The 18,881-nt window shown below is 41.0% G+C and overlaps 1 protein-coding gene across 8 annotated transcripts in view; it reads right to left on the minus strand.

Annotated features, from left to right (window-relative positions):
* Window positions 1-18,881, minus strand: part of Ryr2 (ryanodine receptor 2) — a 600,588-nt gene that overhangs the window by 37,899 nt on the left and 543,808 nt on the right. For 5 of the 8 annotated variants that reach the window (XM_031357976.1, XM_031357968.1, XM_031357972.1 and 2 more), the window contains 7 exons: window positions 12,743-12,775; window positions 11,548-11,628; window positions 10,031-10,119; window positions 8,058-8,186; window positions 4,896-5,000; window positions 3,039-3,120; window positions 180-1,477 (listed from right to left, as the gene is read on the minus strand). In XM_031357976.1, the coding sequence (XP_031213836.1) occupies window positions 180-1,477; window positions 3,039-3,120; window positions 4,896-5,000; window positions 8,058-8,186; window positions 10,031-10,119; window positions 11,548-11,628; window positions 12,743-12,775 (1,817 nt within the window). The remainder of the gene's footprint in view (window positions 1-179; window positions 1,478-3,038; window positions 3,121-4,895; window positions 5,001-8,057; window positions 8,187-10,030; window positions 10,120-11,547; window positions 11,629-12,742; window positions 12,776-18,881) is intronic. The other 3 variants (XM_031357974.1, XM_031357973.1, XM_031357969.1) reach the window with 2 other exon arrangements.

The raw sequence follows: 18,881 nt of genomic DNA on the forward strand, positions 1-18,881 counted from the left end.
AGAGAGTGAGAGAGAAGGAGAGGGAGAGGGAGAGGGAGAGGGAGAGGAAGGGAGAGAGGGAGAGTGAGAGGGAGAAGAAGAGGGAGAGGGAGAGGGAGAGGGAGAAGGAGAGGGAGAAGAAGAGGGAGAGGGAGAGGAGAGAGAACCTGACCGGCATTAATAATGATGACTTAAAGTACCTGAAACTTTTCTTGTACCTCGGGGGCTGGGATGGGGTTTGTCATGAGGTCGCTGAGGCCAGCATTCGGGTTGTGAGGAATCAGTTTGTACTGCCCCCCTTCTCTCTTCAGATCCAAGCCAAATATGTCTGAAAGAAGGTCACTTTCCTCTGTCAGTTCCTTCAAGTCCGTCAGGTCTTCAGAGGGCAGGGCTGACTCTAAGGGCTTCCTCTCTCCCTCCTCCTCATCTCCTCGTACCTCATCCTGAGTAGGGTCTGGCATGTTGGCTAGAAGTTCCGCCACTTTGATTTTCTTAGCACCTTCTACCAGGCTGCCCCCCAGCAATAGGCTGGAGACAATGCGAAAGAAGCCTCTACAGACGCTGGCTACAAAGTGTAAGAGGGTGACAAACACACTCCAGTAGGATGAGAAGAAGGCTGAGACCATGTCCTTCACTGTCATCTTCTTCATTCTCTTCATCTGCTTCTTCAGGCTCTTCAGGCTGAGCATCCTCATGAGGGTTAGGACATTGTACCTGAGAGCAAACAGGGCTGACTGGATGGTGAGGAGGGAGAAGAAGCCCATCCGTGGGGCCTGCTCCTCTGGCCTCTCCTTCTCACTCTCTTCTTTATTTGTTGACCTCTCATTCAGATCAGACTCTGAGATCTGAGCTGCCAACTGCATCTCAAAGATGGTGTCCTCACAGAAGTTCACAAAGAGCTCCATCTTCTCCTTCTCGCCACCCTCATTGACCACATCGAATATGAACTGCCTCTTGGACTCCTTGACCTGGGGCTTCTCCCACTGGGTTCGGCTGGATTCACTGATCTCAAAATAGACCCTCTCAATGCGCTTGGCACTGCCCATGATCTCAATGCGACCCAGGAAAGGTTGGAAGTAGTTGAGGACACTCTCTGCCAACTCCAAGAAGGTCTGCAGCCTCGTGTCATTGGGCATGTGCTCTGAGAGGTTGGTCAGCAGAACAGCGACGTTGAAGCCAATGTCCTTGGCAGGCTCATGGAACCTTTTGACAAACTCCTCATAGTCAAGTGTCTCGTTTTCATCTGTCTCTGCACAGGACAGCAGGAACTCAGTCTCTGATTGGGTGTAGTGCTTGTGGCTCTCCATGGCTTTGTGGAAGTCTCTCTTGGAAATGACCCCTTTGCCATCAGGGTCATACTCTTTGAATGTGTCAGAGGATGTCAAGTCCTTTAGCTTCAGAAACATATCAAAGAACTTGAGGATCATCTCCACATTGTTGGATGATTCCACAAGCATGTCCACCATCTGTTTGCCTATTGTTCCATTCACCACATTACCTGAAGGGAAAGTATTTGTAGTTGTTTAAAAAATGAGCACTTTTGACAAAGCTAGTATCTACAATTAATTACATATATATATATATAATAGATAGATAGATAGATAGATAGATAGATAGATAGATAGATAATTTATCATACAGACCTGGGATTAAACATGAACTGAAATCACTGATTTAAATTTCCTCCCAGTCTATGAGGCCTCAAGAACAGATGGATAATTGTTTCTAATCTAACATCTCAAAAGGTGATTAAAAAAACAGTGGCCCTTAGCATGAACAACAATATGAACTAACTAGTACCCTCAGAGCTCCCAGGGACTAAAACTACAACCAAAGAGTACACATGGGTGGACTCATGGCTCCAGCAGCATGTGTATAGTAGAGGATGGCCAAGTCAGTCATCAATGGGAGGAGAGGACCTTGGCCCTGTGAAGGTTCTATGCCCCAGTGTAGGGGAATGCCAGGGCCAGGAAGTGGGAGAGGGTGGGGTGGTGAACAGGGGAGGGTAGAGGGAACAAGGGATTGTTTTAGTTTTTGTTTTTTCGGTTTTTTTCTTATTTTATTTTATTTTTATTTTTATTTTGGAGGGGAACCTGGGAAAGGAGATGTTGTAAGTAAAGAAAACATCTAATAAAAATAAATAAATTTAAAAAAATGAGTAAGAAAAAAAAAAGAAACACTGGAAGAGCCTTAATCACAAAATAGTTAGGTTCCACACATAAAATCATATTTCTGGGCCTGTGAGATGGTTTATCAGATAAGGGTACTTATTGCTGTGACTGACAGCTTGAGTCCCCCTCTTGTTTCCCCTTCTTTTCCTTCTTCTCTTTCCCTCTCTCCATCTCTCTTTTCCTCCCTTTCTCCAGCACTGTTTTATAATAGAAACCACCATCCTGTATCTCCTCATGGTCCAGAGTTTGGAGTTAGAAATGAAGAGATTACTGATAAGCTTCAGAAAAATGGGGTTATTTTCTAAATAGAAGTCCCACAGAAGACAGACTGTGTTTCTAGAACATGGGGTTCTATGAACCCCCAAACAGGTAGATGACTGGCAAGATGTCACAGATGTTGCTGTACCATGTTTGTGTAGTACACACTTATGATGAAGAGCCTAAGGTAGGCTCCAGGAATGCCTGAGGGGAATTATCTTAATTACATTAACTGGTGTTAGAAGACCCATCTTACTTGTGGGTAGGACTATCTTCTGGGCAAGGGATCCTGGAGAAAGGAGCTGAGCATTAGCAGGCATTTATTTGTTGCTCTCTGCTATCTCATTGTGGACATATCATAACCAGCTGCTTCAAGCCCCTTCCACCTTAATTTCTCCACCAGGATACAATGTGCCACAGAAATAACTGTTTCTCCACTAAGTTGCTTTTATCAGGAAATTTTATCATAGCAAGAAGAAAAGAAACCAAGACATCCAGCAATGTATCAGAGCTGCTGGACATTGCCTCCTGGTGTGAGGTCTTGCTACATGATGATACCAAATGAGAGCCCAAATTTGTCTGAAAAGACTAGAAGAGAACTTGAAAGTAAGCACATATTTAAAGTCCTACCTTCTAGCATAGACAGCAGCATGACCACCATGTCCTTCTGGAGATCCATAAGTTCCTTTAAGAGCTCAATCTGGCTGGAATCCTAGACACAATGTATTGCGTTTGAGAGAAGGGGAAGAGAATGTGGCAAGATCACATCAGTCTCACAGAGAACTTTCTGGTTGCAGACACTAAGCCCCTCAAAGCATTGTAGAATGATACAATGCCAAATATAAACACACGGCTTACTGAAAATAAGTTGCTGATGAAGTAAAGAACTTTTCTGCTCACTTTGATGTGTGTTTGCTGAAGTACCTGCAAGGGCATGTGCCTAACAGTGTGTAGAAGAATCCAAGTCCTGGGGATCATGCTAAGGCCGGACAAGATCTGTCTCTGCAGATTGGACAGTTTTCACTTGAAAACAGAATATCTTTTCTTCACTCTGACTTCTTTCTTCTCACTCTTTTTTATATGTATTTATTTATCTTGAGAGAAAGTGTACACATGTGTACATGTGTGCATGCTCATATGCCACTCTAAGCATGTGGAGCCATAGGACAGTTTACAGAGAGTGGCTCTCTCCTTCCACCATGTGGGGAAGGCCAGGTTTGGTCTCCAGGCTTAGCAGCTAGTGCCTGCATCCTCTCAGTCACCTCTCTTCTGACCCTAACACTTGCATTTTTTTCTGTCATGTGCTGGGCATCCATTACCAACAGGTATGTCAGACCATTAGATACCAGCAAGATGCCCTGCACCAAAGAGGGTGCAGGGATGAGATTTTTTTTTCTGTTCATGCATCTTTAATTTGAAATGGGAATTCAAGGTAGGGAATCAAGAGGTTATTTCTAACATCAAAACATGTTCCTTTTTTAACTTTATAACCACTGTCTTCTCTTTGACTTTCAGAAAGTTGCTTTTCTGGTAGTGCAAATGTCATCTTTGCTTGCATGTGACCCTGTAAGAACTTCCCCTCCTTAACAAATTTATCACAAGTTTCAAATCCCTTTTCAGTATCTGTAAGAGGGAAGAAAATCCCCAGTGAACGAAGAGCAGAGAATGAGTTGGAAGGCTGGGATATGACAATGTCTGCCATCTCCTCCTTCCCATCTTTTCTTCTCCCTCTGTGCTCATGCATGAAGTACTTTTGGTTTTGGCTTTGATGGTGGGGTGCTCAGCAGTAATGTGTCTGCCCCAGCTTAATGGGGACCCTTGAGCTGCGCTGCTCTTATAAGTTTTCCATATCAAGGCTGGGAGCCTTCGGTGGCACAGCTGTCCATAAGTAATTCATCCAATGGGCTTTCTGATGAGGTAGTTGCTTTTGAGTCACCCATCCTTCTATATCAATCAACTTGATGGTTCACCCAAATTGGAATCTGATAAGAGTGTGTTCTTTGGTTAGCTGGTACCCTCTCCATCAGGTGCATAAGCTGTTTTTATTAATGGCTCAGTGGTTGAAAACACTTGCTGCTCTTGCCCAGAACTGAGTTTACTTCCTAGCACTAATATCAGGTGTCTCATTATCAGATCAAACTCCATGGGAGCCAATGTCTTTTTCTGGACCTTGTGGGTACTTGCTCTCACACGTACATAGCCAACATACACATACCCAATGCACACACACACATAAACACACACTTTTTTTTTAAAAAAAAATCATTTACCTTAACTAGCTATGTGATATTTTATTTATGAGTTCAATAAAAATAAAATGATGTTATTACAAAATAAAGAAATTAAAATCTAAAAATAAAATATTTGATATAGATTAAAAGACCCTTAGGGGAGTGATATAAAGAGATGATATCAAACTGAAGGAAGTAAGTGTAGTTGGTGGTTCTAGTCCATGTTGCACCCACTCGGTTAAAAGCACTGACTTACCTGAGACAGCTTCATCTGCATGTGTGCAAACACATGAAGGAAGCCTACAACAGCATCCCACAGCCTGCTGTGTGCCAGGCTCTGCTGGTTTCCAGTACAAGGACCCTGCAGCATGAACAGAGAGACGAAGATCATTTAGGATCATTTATTGGCCCAAAGAAACGTTAGGGAATGACGACATTTAACTCTCTGTTCACATATCTCATTGCCAGCTCCTCATCTATGGAAGCAGAGGCATAAAATACAAGAGACATGGTAGGGATAAGGTGCCCAAGCAGTTAGTGTCGGTGTTCATCCTGCAATTATATAATTAAATGTATGTAAAGATGTCTCAGGGGTTGTAATGGTTTGTTTCTCTATGAATACTAACACACTGGGGACCCTAATCATTTCTTCTATTTATAGGAAAAGAGGAGGGTTGGGTTTGGTTGTTCAGTCAAATCAATAGTTACTACCTTGTGTAAAAAGAATACATTAAACTAGTGTGATGGAGAAGACCTGTGATGCCAACAGGAGGGAGGAGTCAAAGGTCATCTCTGGCCATTTAGTACCTAGAGACCAGCCTGCACTACATGAGACCCTTTCAGAAAACAAAAACAAACACCAACAAAAAATATGAAAATACACTTAGGAAAATAAATTTTTTTTCTTATTCCTAACTATTAATGTAGATACAATATTTACAAAGGAAACAACTCTTGGATGCTTTATTGTACAATTATTTAGCAAACAGTATAGCCACTGACAATTTTTAAATTAATATTGATCGTTAATCTCATAAATCCTGAATTCAAAGGAACTGAATCTGTTATAATATTTTTCTGGAAAGCTATTGGCTGAAAGAGTCCTAGGCTTTGGTCTCCCTCAGAATACAAACCAAGCCAGATCATTATAACAAAAAATCAATAGTCAGGGACAAATAAACAAAGCAACCTCTAATTAGAAGCTTTATTATTCAGCCAATTATATATTATATATACATAGAAAGTAGTTCCTTTAAGACATACTATATATTACATGCATTATTTAAAATACTATTACTTCCAGAAACAAAGGATAAAAGTTCTCCCACCCTGTCCCCTTGAGGGAGAACTGACTCAATTGCAGGCTGGCTAGGCCTCGTTTATAAATAGGTCACTTACTGAACTCATAAGTAACTCTTACAAATATAATTCGGTGATTATTAAACCCTTAAATTTTAATAAGGGTGAGGGAGATGGGTCAATGGATTAAAAAGGACTTGCATGAGCTTGATGAGGTGTATTCAATTCCTATTATCTACATTTTAAAAATAAAGCCAGGTTCAGAGGTGTAATCTTAGTCCTCATATATGGAGGTAGAGCCAGAAGGACCGTAGAGAGCCTTGTAGGCCAGCTAGACTGGAGTATTTTACACAAAAATGGAAACAAGAAACAGTGCCTTGCAACAAGGTAGAAGGCTGTGGTTACTTCTGTCTGGCCTCAAAACAAAAGATCTGTAGTGTTTCATTACTACTGAAGTGGAGCTCCAACATACTAATGCATAGTGCAGGTATCCGGGAGAAGAGATCACAAGATTCCCAGTGAACAGCAGGAAATCAACTTGGCCTTTGTTTAGTGACAATTTCCTTTGGGACATATTTTAGGTTTTAATTTAGAGTAAGAGTTTGGCATCACACTGGGCTAACTACGACTTGTGTGGGCAGTCCTGATAAGACAACAGTTCCAAGCCTAAGGCTGAACACTCACTGTTCCCTTACCAAATGAATACTGCAGCAAGCCATTGTTTTGGACTAAAGCCAGCTGAAAATCAAAATGGAGTTATTCATGATAAGGTTCCAAGCTACAAACTCAAAAGCCAAGCTGTTAAACTGGCCTTCAGATCATCAGGAAAGAAAAGGATTTTAATTCTCAGATCTTGTTTCATTGGGAAGACAATGAACGTGCTTCCTTAACAGGGTCCTGACACAAAAATCAAACCTAAGGCTGACCCTTTAGCCTGAGGTTGATCAGTTACTCTCTGTAGATCATTTTGACTCCCTGACCCTGAAGACAGGGAGAGTGACTAGCCTGCAATCTTCAGCTTCCTTGGCTCCTTCTGCCAGCTCACTGAAGAACTCCTTCTATTTTACCAAATGAAGTGCTGCCCGGTTTCAGAATTGGGAAATAGTGTTAATTATGATGGGGATGTGACATTATGTGATTTCACCCATGTACATCCCTTAAAGCTGAAAAGAGTGTAGTGTACATTCAAGAACCCACTCCCCCTTAGGCTGCTTGCTTCTGGGAGCTGTCAGCAAATCTAAACACAGGTTTTTAGATGCTACTTTTTAATTATTTCTGTGTACCTTCAGCCTCACTGTCTCTGGAATACTATAAACTATGTGTTGGCAACCCAGGTTCTCTTCTTTTTCCTTTCTCTCATATTTATTGAGTGCTCAGCAGTTATTACAGACCCCAGCAATGCAGCACCATGCCAAACACCCCTGTAGAGTCTTTCTAATGACCGCAGTTTCACTGTGTCTAATTGCATGCCTCAATCTCATATTTAGTACAGAGATCGGTAAATGAACCGAAGGGCTGGGAAGGTAGGTAAGAGGCTAAAAGTGTTTGCTGCTGTATCTGACACTCTCTTCTAGCTTCCCTGGGCACCCACACATACATGACATAAATATATGAATCAAAAGCAAGTGTGTGTATATATATGTATATATATACATATATAATTATTTTTTAATTCAACAGGAATGTGGAGTATATTTTAGGTGCAATATATTTTCTATGAACTCAATGATAATTGGTTAAATTCTATCTATCTATCTATCTATCTATCTATCCATCTATCTATCTATCTATCCATCATCATCATCTATCATCATCTATCTACCTATGCACCTACCTATTAGTACTGGGTATTGAACCTAGAGCTAGGCATGTGCTATGCTACTGACCTATATCTGCCCTTTTTCCTTTTTATTTTGAGATATGACCTCACTAACTTGCCCAGGCTGCCCAGGTTAGAACTCACTCTGCAGTCTAGGCAAGCACTGAATTTGAGAGCTTTCTTCCTCACTTCCTGGTTAGCTGGAATGGCAGGTCTGTGCCACCAGGCCCGGTGTAGAAGAGTCTCTTTAAAATGGCTGTTCCTTTCTCTCTTTACACAGCGGAAATGTTTGGTACTTGCCTGGATGTACTCCGTGAGCGTGTTGAACACCTGCTTCGCCACTTGGATGGCTTTGGAAAAGTTACGCTGACCCTGCTCATCTATGATGTCCTTGCCAGAGTAGTACCAATAGAAATCACTAATGGACTCCTAGAAAACAGAGACCATGCTGTGGATAGGCATTAGCCAGTTCGCACTGACCCTGCCAGGCTTAGACGCCAACACAGATACATCTTAAATACAGTGGCAAAAGGAAAGCTGTGAATTAAACACCTGTCACCATCAACCTCCCCAAGGTCATGGCATAAAGAACCACATTACCTCCAGCAACACCCCTATTGAAATAACAAGCAGAGGACTTAACTCTGAAGACTGTTTTCTGATGACCATGGATTTGATGAATGGAATAAGTAAGGAAACTAACGTACTTGTCAGCTGAGTGAATTTAAATGTTTATAATGTGAGCCTGGTAAGTAGACAGGCCATAGAACAATGTTTCAGAGGTTACAGATGTTTGCTCTCCCTTTTCTCCAAAGAAGCCAAGAGTGTTTCACCAAGGTGAGTCCATAGCTAGGAGCTATGGTACTCCTAACTTCTGTAGCTAAGGACCGTGGCTAGCCTGCTCATGATCACTGACAGCTGCAGACAGGCTCCTGTGACACTGATATTCACAGATATGTTCCATGTCAACACATTTGAAGAGGTCCTCATTGGCTAAATGAATAACATAATTTTGTGGAAGATATGGACTATATTTGAGTTTGGTGACATAGTTTCAGAACTTGTAAGTATGTTTTCAGAAGTGCCTTTAAATATATTTGCTTCATAGGGGGCTTTTCTCCCATTTAGTAAAGGAAGGATGAGAAGAGGGAAGAAATGAAGTTAGAGGAGAGTGAGGCAGGGTAAGAGGGAAGGAGGGAGGGAGAAAGAAAGGGAAGAGGCAAAAGAAGGGATGAAGAAAAGAGAGGAAGAGAGGCAAGGAGAAGAGGGGAGAGAAGAGAGGACAGGGGAGGGTAAGGGAGAGAGGAGAGGAGAGGGGAGGGTAAGGCAGGGGAGGGGAGGACAGGGGAACAGAGGGAAGAGGAGGAGAGGAGACTAAACTGGCCATACTTCTTCATTTTCAAAGGAAGATAGGCCTGGCCTGGTGATGTCATGTTAAAATCCCAGATGTTGATGGTAAGAATAGACTCAGACAAAACCCACAAGTTTAAAGGCTTCCTGGGATAGAGAGAGAGTTCAAGGCTTTGAGTTAGAACCCTGGGACCAGGGAGAATTTTTAAAAAAGATATTAAGGAAAAAGCTGGAAGCTTAAATTTCTATGTCTCTCTCTCTCTCTCTCTCTCTCTCTCTCTCTCTCTCTCTCCCTCTCTCTCTCTCTTTCCCTCCCTCCCTCCCTCCCTCTCTCTCTCTCTTTCTCTCTCTCTTTCTTTCTTTCTTTCTTTCTTTCTTTCTTTCTTTCTTTCTTTCTTTCTTTCTTCCATAGGACACTGAGAGAAATAAAACCTTTACAGAGCCACTGTCATTGCACAGCCTCATCCCTTTGGCTGCAACCTGGTAAACTGGTTAAATGTAATTAGAATGTCCAATGCATTTTTAAGCAACAAGGTGTTGGGTTAAATTTTAAATCAGTGAAAATGCTAAGACAATAGTAAAACTCAGATTGGGGTGCTAGGAGTCAGTAGGGTGGACTTGCTTTTGTATCTTTGTATCTCTCTCCCCAGCAATGACTCAACTGAAGAAGCAGGAACAGAAATGGTGTGTCAAAGGGCTTCACAAAACACACTAAAATACTATTGACCTCAGAAGGAGAGATTACAAGAAGTATACATTATAGAGAGAAGATAAGGAGTATCTAAGAATTATGAGAAGGTTGTAATCAAAGGTAAAGCCCACACTTTAGCCAGAAATCCACACACATTCAAGCCCACTTAGCACTTTTGTGGTTGTCCAGCTGAGCTCAGTGTTACCTGTAGCTGGCTGGTGCAATCACTTACCTGTACTCGAAGGAGGTAGTCCACAGTAGAGATAATGATATTAACTGTGGTGTTGTTGCCAGTCTGAGTTCTCAGGTAATTCTGAAAATCTACACAAAACCAAAATTCTTTCATTAAGAGTCCCCTCAGAAGTATAAAGTAAGGTGACCCTACAAGTCAATGATGCCACCAAACAGTAACATTAGGGTTGCCAAAGGCAGTGTTTGTCTGATGTCTTGAATATGAAGTCATTCACATCTCCTATAAACCTCCAGTTAACTCATAGTAGAGAGCCTGCCTTGTATGTGCAAGACCCCAGGTTCAATTTCCAGCCACATAAACAAAAACCAAAATGAGTAATGATCTCCCCAAACCTATTTCACAGAAGGTCAGTGCTCAGCTCCAGATTAAGACATTGCTAGCATCTTCTTATCCCACATTCTGTAGATCTGGAAATATAAGTGACTGAGCATGATTCCATCTTCAGGACATAAAATGGATATTTATTCAGGAACCTTGTATTCTCAAGTTCTATACAAAAATGTTTGGAAGACAAAGGTGACATTGAGTAAGGAGTGGTTCCTTTCCTTTTGAAACTGCAGGCTGGCCCTGAGCTGCGTATAAAAACCAAGAATAGAAATACATCAAGCAACATACACAAATGTATGCCCAAGGTCAATAAAAATCAGAAAAATAAAGATAGCCATCCACCTTACTGTGAAGCTATCTAATTTATTATCATCATCATCATCATCATCATAACCATAATCATCATCATCATCATCACTACCACCACCACTATCAGCACTACCACTACATCCCTTGTTTTCACTAACATTACAATAATAGGAAGATAAAGCTAAGCCAGGAACATGGTACAGTCCTGTAATCTCAGCATTTGGGAGGCAGAGGCTGGAGGAGGCTGGTGTACACAGCCAGTTTGGGCCAGCAAGGCTACATAGACTTTGCTCGAAAATCTAGGAGGGAGAGAGGAAGGAGAAGTACAGGGAGCTGGGAAGGGAGTGAGTAATAGGAGAATGGGAGAGGGAGGGGAATGAGGGACTGGGGAGGGAGAGAGGGGTGAATAAGATGGATAGATAGATGGATGGTGGATGGATGGATGGATGGAGGCAGTCAGACAGGGATGGAGGAAGGGACAGAAGGAAGGAGGGAGGGAGGGAGGGAGGGAGAGAGACAGGGAGGGAGGAAAAGAGGTAGATAGGGAGAGGCAAGCAGGGAGGGAGGAAGAGGGCAGGAGGAGAAGCAGAAAGAGGGAGGGAGGCAGGGAGAGAGGGAGGAACAGAAGGAGGGAAGCAAAGAGGAAAGGAGGAGAAGATGAAAAACTATGCAATGATTTTTTTAAAGCATCAGTTCTACTTATCAACTGCCATGGTGCAGAGCTCAGTGCCTGCAAAACAATGCTCAGGCATGCCCCACCCACTCAGAAGCTGAACCCCATCGGAAGCCAAGGGTTTCTGCTGTCAGAGCAGAGAGCCTCACTTCCTGGCCAACCTCAGCAGGAATCACACATCACCCACCTGAGTTGTGCCCCTCACAAAGCAGCTGCAGGAATCGGAAGAGGTCACAGGTGAACTCATCATCCTGCAGAACCTTCTCTCCTGTGGGAAGGTCAGAGGATGAACAGTGGCTGTCCCGGGGTGCCCTCCCACTCGCCCCCACCTCCAACACTTGCACATCCAGCTAGCAGCTTTCTGCATCCAGAACAGAACCAAGTCCCAGCCACTGGGCTTCTATCTGAAGCTCCTAGGATCATGCGCTTGGCAGATAGATGTACTTTTTCTTTATCAGAAAAGAACAGGTAAATCTTAAAACTTGGGTTTCTCTCTGTTAGAAGTAGCAGCATGGGTTGGCAACATTTTACAAATAACCCAAAGGTTGAACCTTCCTTCCCTGATGCCTTGTGTCATGAATAGTAATGAACTCTTTTATAAATATTAGACTTACTTTGTTCTAAAGACATGACCATGTGGTTCATCGGCAAAGCCACTAACGAACAAAGCAGTACCTAGTGTTTCTTTTAATAAATACTAATTAAGAGATCTTCATGAATATTCTCAACTGCTAGAAATGATGAACCCATTTTAATTTTTTATCAACTTGTCAACTAAGTAAAAAGGCTCAGGTGTCTCAAATAGAGATATGTCTAGTGGGGCAGTGTTTTCAGAGATGGGGAGGATTGTCCCTGTGAAAGGCCATGAAAGACTTAGGGGCTCAGCTGAGAGCTGATCACTAACAGAAAAGTAATAAGACAAGATGGCTGGCCCTTGGGCAGAAGCCATATTGAATTATAAAAAGGACACATACGTCATGATTAATGCTGAAGGCTTAGGAAAGGGCTTGATCCCTTACCTATTTTGCAATTCACAATCCCAGTTTCCTTCTAGACACAAAAGCACAAGGAAAGAAACAAACACGAAACAGCATCACACAAATGAAAACTGATTGTTAAAGCAAAAAAATGTTCGACTGGGAAAAAATGTCAATGTTATGAACGCCTTCTTAGGAATGTGTATTATTTAGAAAGAAAAATGAGCAAAAAAAAAAAAAAGAAGCTGCTTTGCCAGTGAATTGATGTACTAATATATTTAAATAAAATAATAACTGTTCAGGCTGGGAAGAGTTTGGGTTGAGAAAGGACACTATGCAATCAATGCTCATGGGCTCAGCTACGTAGATGAATGATCATGGAGACACGAGAGCTGATGGACTTACCAGTACGTAGTCTGTGACTTTCAAAGTGAGAGGCTTCATATAATGGTAGGGGTAGGAAGCAAAACCATTTTGGTAACTAATGTAAACATTAAAAAAGTATATATAGTCATTGTACCTGTTTCCCTACTCACTCCCAAGAAATGATAAAATTGCCAAGCATACCAATCTAATGATGCAGCAAATTCAGTGAGTAAGAGGGACCTCCACACATGGCTGATAAGTCCATTCATCAATGCTTAGGCCCATGATAGGAGAACAGTTTAGGCTGATAGACAAGCTAAACTCTCCATTGATGATTCTAGGTATCATTTTTATGAGCCATATAAATCAGAAGACTCTTCAAAATGATATTGAAATCAAAGATTATGAGTTCATTCAGACATATTGATTCTTTCCCTGTGAGCCCATTAATATTTTTTTATTTCAGAAAATGAAAAACAGCATAGTATGTATGTATGTATGTATATATGTATGTATATATGTATGTATGTATGTATGTATGTATGTATGTATTTTTTCAATGCTCAAAATGAATTGACTCTAAAGTAACAACACTGAAGTAGTCTATTTGTGTGCCTAGCAGGCAATAAATTATAATCATACTTTCTTTATTGTTGCCATAGTGACGATTTCTTGACTAAAAGCTGAAACACATATAAGAAACTTCATTTATGTATAAGCACACCACACGCATCAGAAGAATGGGGAAGAGGGGAGGAGGGAAGTGGATGGGCCAAGCCTCTGCTCACTATCAGTGATGCCAGGTATATCCCAGGATGCTCTGCTTCATGAACTCACTACTATTCAACTAAAATGCTGCCATCGCCCATGCTGCCAGTATGTGGTCTAGTAACAGAGACAGAAGATGGCTTTATGTCTGCAGATGGTGCACAATCAACAGATCTCTTTTGTGTTATATGCAAAAAGAAAGCCCCCTGTCAGATACAAACTAATATTAATAATAAGTAATGAAATGGAGGAGCCAGACAGAGTCGAAAGTATTTTTACAGTCTTGGGTTATTTATAATGATCCTATGGGGGCTGATATGAATAATACGAAGCATATCCCTCTGCTTAGGATATCCAATACACAGAGGGAACTGTTTAGATGCTGTTGCATGTGAGGAGTTTGTTCTTGCCTCTTAGTTATTTCTATCTATAAAATGAGGCCACCATGTAGCCTGCCAACTGCTCTACATCCTCTACAGTATGCTTATCAATGGGAGCATCGTGCCTGCCCAAGAGGTTGTTATTTGCCCATATTTAACTGTATTTATAGCTCAGGAAAATCATCACCCTCACTGAAAGGCAGCTATGTATTCACAATATTTTAAATTTTCATTGTGAAGAAACTACATAGACCTTATTCATTTAAAGAAAGAATGGAACAGTGATGCCAATTTTATGTGACCTAATAAAGTTAGCACATATTATTCCTACAGTTGATTTACCTGGACTATACAACAAAGAGTATCTGTTTAAGTTCAACTAGGCATATGTGCAGTGGAGGAGATGTGTGTGCTTGGGTCTGTGTATAACTATGGATTCTTCAGAATGATCACAGCGCCACTTGAAGCTCTAAGCCTCTTTCCCAGATAAAGCTTAGTTTGATTGCTGCTAATATTAATGGATAATTGGCAATACTTATTAATAGGTCCATAAATTTTAGCATATACAAGAATTCTTACTATTCATATACAAATAATTGAGAAGAGACAGATCTTAAAGACTGAAGTTCCCATTGTTATAGGGTCCTGTTATATCAATATTTCTAATAATGAGTATCTATATCAAGGAAATTTCCCCACAATCTCTCATTTAAATAAATCTCAGAAATGCCCCCATGATAACAGAGAAAATTAATTTCAAACTGATTTTTAGAGGACTTAGATATCTGTTTTGTGTGATATCAAACTGAAGAATTAATACTGAAGATACTATTAAGTAGTTAGAAACTTGGGTATTTCATTGCATGGGTTTAGTTCTAATATCTTTTAAGAAACTTCATCACAACTTCTGTAGTTATTTTACAATACAACTAGCAACTAACTTCTTAAAAATGGTTTCTCAGTTCACATTTAGTAACCATGAGCTTGTGCTAGAAACAGGATTTCATTTAGATGTATAATAATATAAATTAAGTTGGTATAATCTGTTTTGCAATTCAGGAAACAACTTGGAATGTAGGGGACTCAACTAACTCCATACAGTCATTTGCTGGTAAAAGATCTGACTCCAGATCCAAATGTCTCCTCTAGACCAGGTGTCTTTCTACTTGAATAATACCCTGAACATGAATAACCCTGAACTCTGATGAAGGAGGCAGGCAGAGAACAGTATATTTCTAGATTTCATGGTCTTTCTGCATCCACTGTTTCATCCCATCTAGACTTTGTAAAGTTAGCATCAGGAACTACTGATATCTTTGACTAACAACCATCATGTATACTGTATGTTCTTCACATTATGGACCCCAAGGAAACCATTTCCAAGATGTGGTTTAAGGAAAATGTAATGATTAGTTTTAACTGTCAATCTGACAGAGTCTGGAATCACCTAAAAGATGGACCTCTGGACAAGCCTTTGAGGGGTTATCTTGATTACACTGAATGATATGAGAAGACCCATCCTGACTGTATTCATAAAGTAGAGAGGAAGCTATGTATAGCATTCCTTGTGCTCTGTTTCTTGACAAGGGCTTCAATGTAACCAGCAATTCACACACCCGCTGCCTTGATTCCCCACCACGATGGGCTGTGCCCTTGACCTGTGAACCAAAACTGAACCTTTTCTCCCTTAAGTTGCCCTGTCAGGATGTTTGATCCTGATAGGATCCAGAAGAGAAACTAATACAAGCAGTCTTTCACTTTGAATCTCCCACTTTGCTATGGAGAAAAACAAACTCTTTCCTCACTCATTTTGTGTTTGGGCAATCAAAATGGCTCAAACTCATAAAGGTGCTTTGAAATTTGGAGTGTGTTGATTGGTTTATGTCAACTTGACACAGCTCGAGTCATCTTGAAAGAGAGAGCCTCTGTCGAAAAAATTACTCCCACAAGTCTGGCCTACAGCAAGCCTGTGGAATGTTTTCTTTACTGATGACTGATAAGGGTAGCTACAGACCACTGTGGGAAGTACTATCCATGAGCAGATAGTGTTGGGTGCTAAAGCTGGCTGAGCAAGTATACCTGGGGAACAATCGAGAAAGCAGCACTCCTCCATGGCCTCTGCTTCAGTGACTGCTTCTAGGTTCCTGCCTTCAGTTCCTGCCCTGACTTTCCTCAGTGAGAGAGTATGACGTGTGAGTTGTAAGTTTATCTGAACTGTTTCCTCCCTAAGTTGTTTTGGTCATGGTGTTTACTCACAGCAATAGAAACTGAACTAAGACAAGGAACAAATGTAAAGCGCCAGAGCTATGACGCCAGGTCATACAGCCTTTTGAAACAGTGTATTTTGGTAGGCTGTATCTGTAACAATCTATAAATGCCACAGAACACATCTACTAAAATTGAGTTAGTGAGAGACTGTGTATACAAGATGTTCTTATTTTGGAGGCCAAGACAATTTTAAAAAAACAACAGTAGAGTGATTTTTGTTACTCAAGTGAATAAAAGTAGCCACATGCAAATTTTCAAACTTTAGGAGATTGTTCCTCTTAAGCCAGAATGTTGGCGTCTCACTGGTCCCTTTTCTCCCTGAAATTCCCACTGTTCTTCATAGTTTTTATTCATCAACGTTCTGGTTCTGGCTGACCTCCCTCTCTTCAGATGATTGCCTTCATCCACAATGTTGCCTCAAAATCCAAATGCATCAACTTAATGAGAATGCTCTCCAGATAAACAGTTGTATTTCTTTAACGATGGAAAGTCTACTCTGAAGATGTCCCTACAATCTGTCATTGCGCTGGCCACTGTCTTTGGAGGACCCACGGTCTGTTTATTATACTAGTGTTCCTGAGAAATCTGTGTACTTTAATGTCAGGGCAGCCCTTTAGACACATTCTTCTCCAAGTGACCTTAGGGACTTCATCCCAGGTGTGACATTTAACACTACTCACAATGTCACTTATTTAAGATTCTGCTATGGTGACAGAAGAAATAGAAATTTCTTGGCAGGGCAGAGAAGATCTTCCTTGGTTTTCCATTGTAAACTAAAGGCCTCCCCTGCCTCAACAAAAGGGGTTAGATTGCATTTTTGACACTCTACAAGGCTAAATGACTGATCTAATCAGTATGTTTGTCATTTATGAAGAGCTAGAATGTTTAAAGTCCAGAACCAAATTATTGTAGACTCCTTCAGCCCCATAAAGGTTACTTAACACCACTATAATTATTAGGGGAATTCTTTGTGATGCACAGACAGACCACTGGCAGCCAACCAAAATGGCACCAGATAACAGCTGAGGCCTACAGCAGAGATTTCCTCACATTTCTGAGATTCCAGTAAGTCCACTCATACAGAGAGGCTGTTCTGTAATTGTTCGCTTATAAATCTTTCTATAATATGGAATCCTCAAAAATCATCTCCTCTCGTGCTCAGGGCACCAGTCAGCACATTTCAGATATTCAGATTCTACTAAATGTTTCAAAGGTTTAAAAGGAAAGGTATTTGGTTTTATAAACAAAACATCAAAGTCTTTCCTAAAAAGAATAAGGGGGAAGAATAAAGTATATAGGACACCAAGATTCACTTGTGAGTTGAATTTGAAAAGAGAAAAAGCTAGCACATGACAAAGCAATAAAAATACTTTATATAAGAATATAGCTAGCCAAACCTTTGAGATTAATAGAATCCTTTCTGCTTAATTAATTAAAAGTTAATCTTTGTTACTTTCAACATGAAATGAATTTGACAGTCTCAACAGATATGAAAACTTTGGGGTAAATAATTTTAAATTGAACTGAGATTGGAAAAGTTTGTTTCCAGTTTAATGTTCAGGGGCTATTTATTTTATTTTTATATTAGATATTTTCTTTATTTATATTTCAAATGTTATCCCTTTCCTAGTTCCCCTCCAAAAACTCCCTATCCCCTCCCCCCCTCACCAACACACCCACTTCCACTTCCTGGCTCTGGCATTCCCATACACGGAGGCATAGAGCCTTCACAGGACCAAGGGCCTCTCCTCTCATTGATGTCCCACAAGGCCATCCTCTGCTACATATGCAGCTGGAGCCATGCACCCCACCATGTGTACTCTTTGGTTGGTGGTTTAGTCCCTGGGAGCTCTGAGGGTACTGGTTAGTTCATATTGTTGTTCCTCCTATGGGGCTGCAAAACTCCTTCAGCTCCTTGGGTCCTTTCTCTAGCTCCTCCATTGGGGACCTTGTGCTCAGTCCCACGGTTGGCTGCGAGCATCCACCTCTGTATTTGTCAGGCACTGGTAGAGTCTCTTTGGAGGCAGCTATAACAGGATTAATAGAATCCTTTCTGCTTAATTAATTAAAAGTTAATCTTTGCTATTTCAACCTGAAATGGATTTGGCACTTTCAACAAATATTAAAACTTCAGGGTAAATAATTTTAAATTGAGCTGAGATTAAAAAAGTTTGTTTATAGTTTAATGTTCATGGGCTATTTTTAATCAAGCAAATTCTATAGAATCAGATCAACTTGAAAGTTTTATCTTGCCTAGGACATCCACACAATGATCAAAACTAAAACACAATCTCTTCTGCTGTATTCCTGAAGAGTCTTTGAAAGAATAAAGACTACATGTTCAGGCTCCTGGTGATGGGGTTAAAGGCTTCGGATAAAGAACAAGCTAAAAGTCTGAGGATGGAATGAAAATATTCATACAGGCATTGTCTATTCCTTCACTCGTTTGTTTTTCTGAGACAGGGTCTCACTGTGTAGTCATGGCTGTCCTAGAACTCAGGATGTAGAGCAGGGTTGCCTCAAACTCACAGAGATCCACTTGCCTCTGCCTCCCAAGAGCTGGGATTAAAGGTGTGCAAACCACTATGCCCAGCTGGTAGAATGCCATTTGTAAGAACATCCAGGGAGGTAGAAAGGGCAATACTGAGGACACCACACTGCCACCAGACACTGCTGCTGAAGGCTTTCTGGGTTTATTTTGGTTGCTTCTTTTTTGTTTATTTGTTTGGGCTTTTTTTTTTTTTTTGGTTTGATTTGTTTGT

The sequence above is a fragment of the Mastomys coucha genome, unplaced genomic scaffold (assembly GCF_008632895.1).
Source record: "Mastomys coucha isolate ucsf_1 unplaced genomic scaffold, UCSF_Mcou_1 pScaffold7, whole genome shotgun sequence".
Taxonomy (NCBI): domain Eukaryota; kingdom Metazoa; phylum Chordata; class Mammalia; order Rodentia; family Muridae; genus Mastomys; species Mastomys coucha.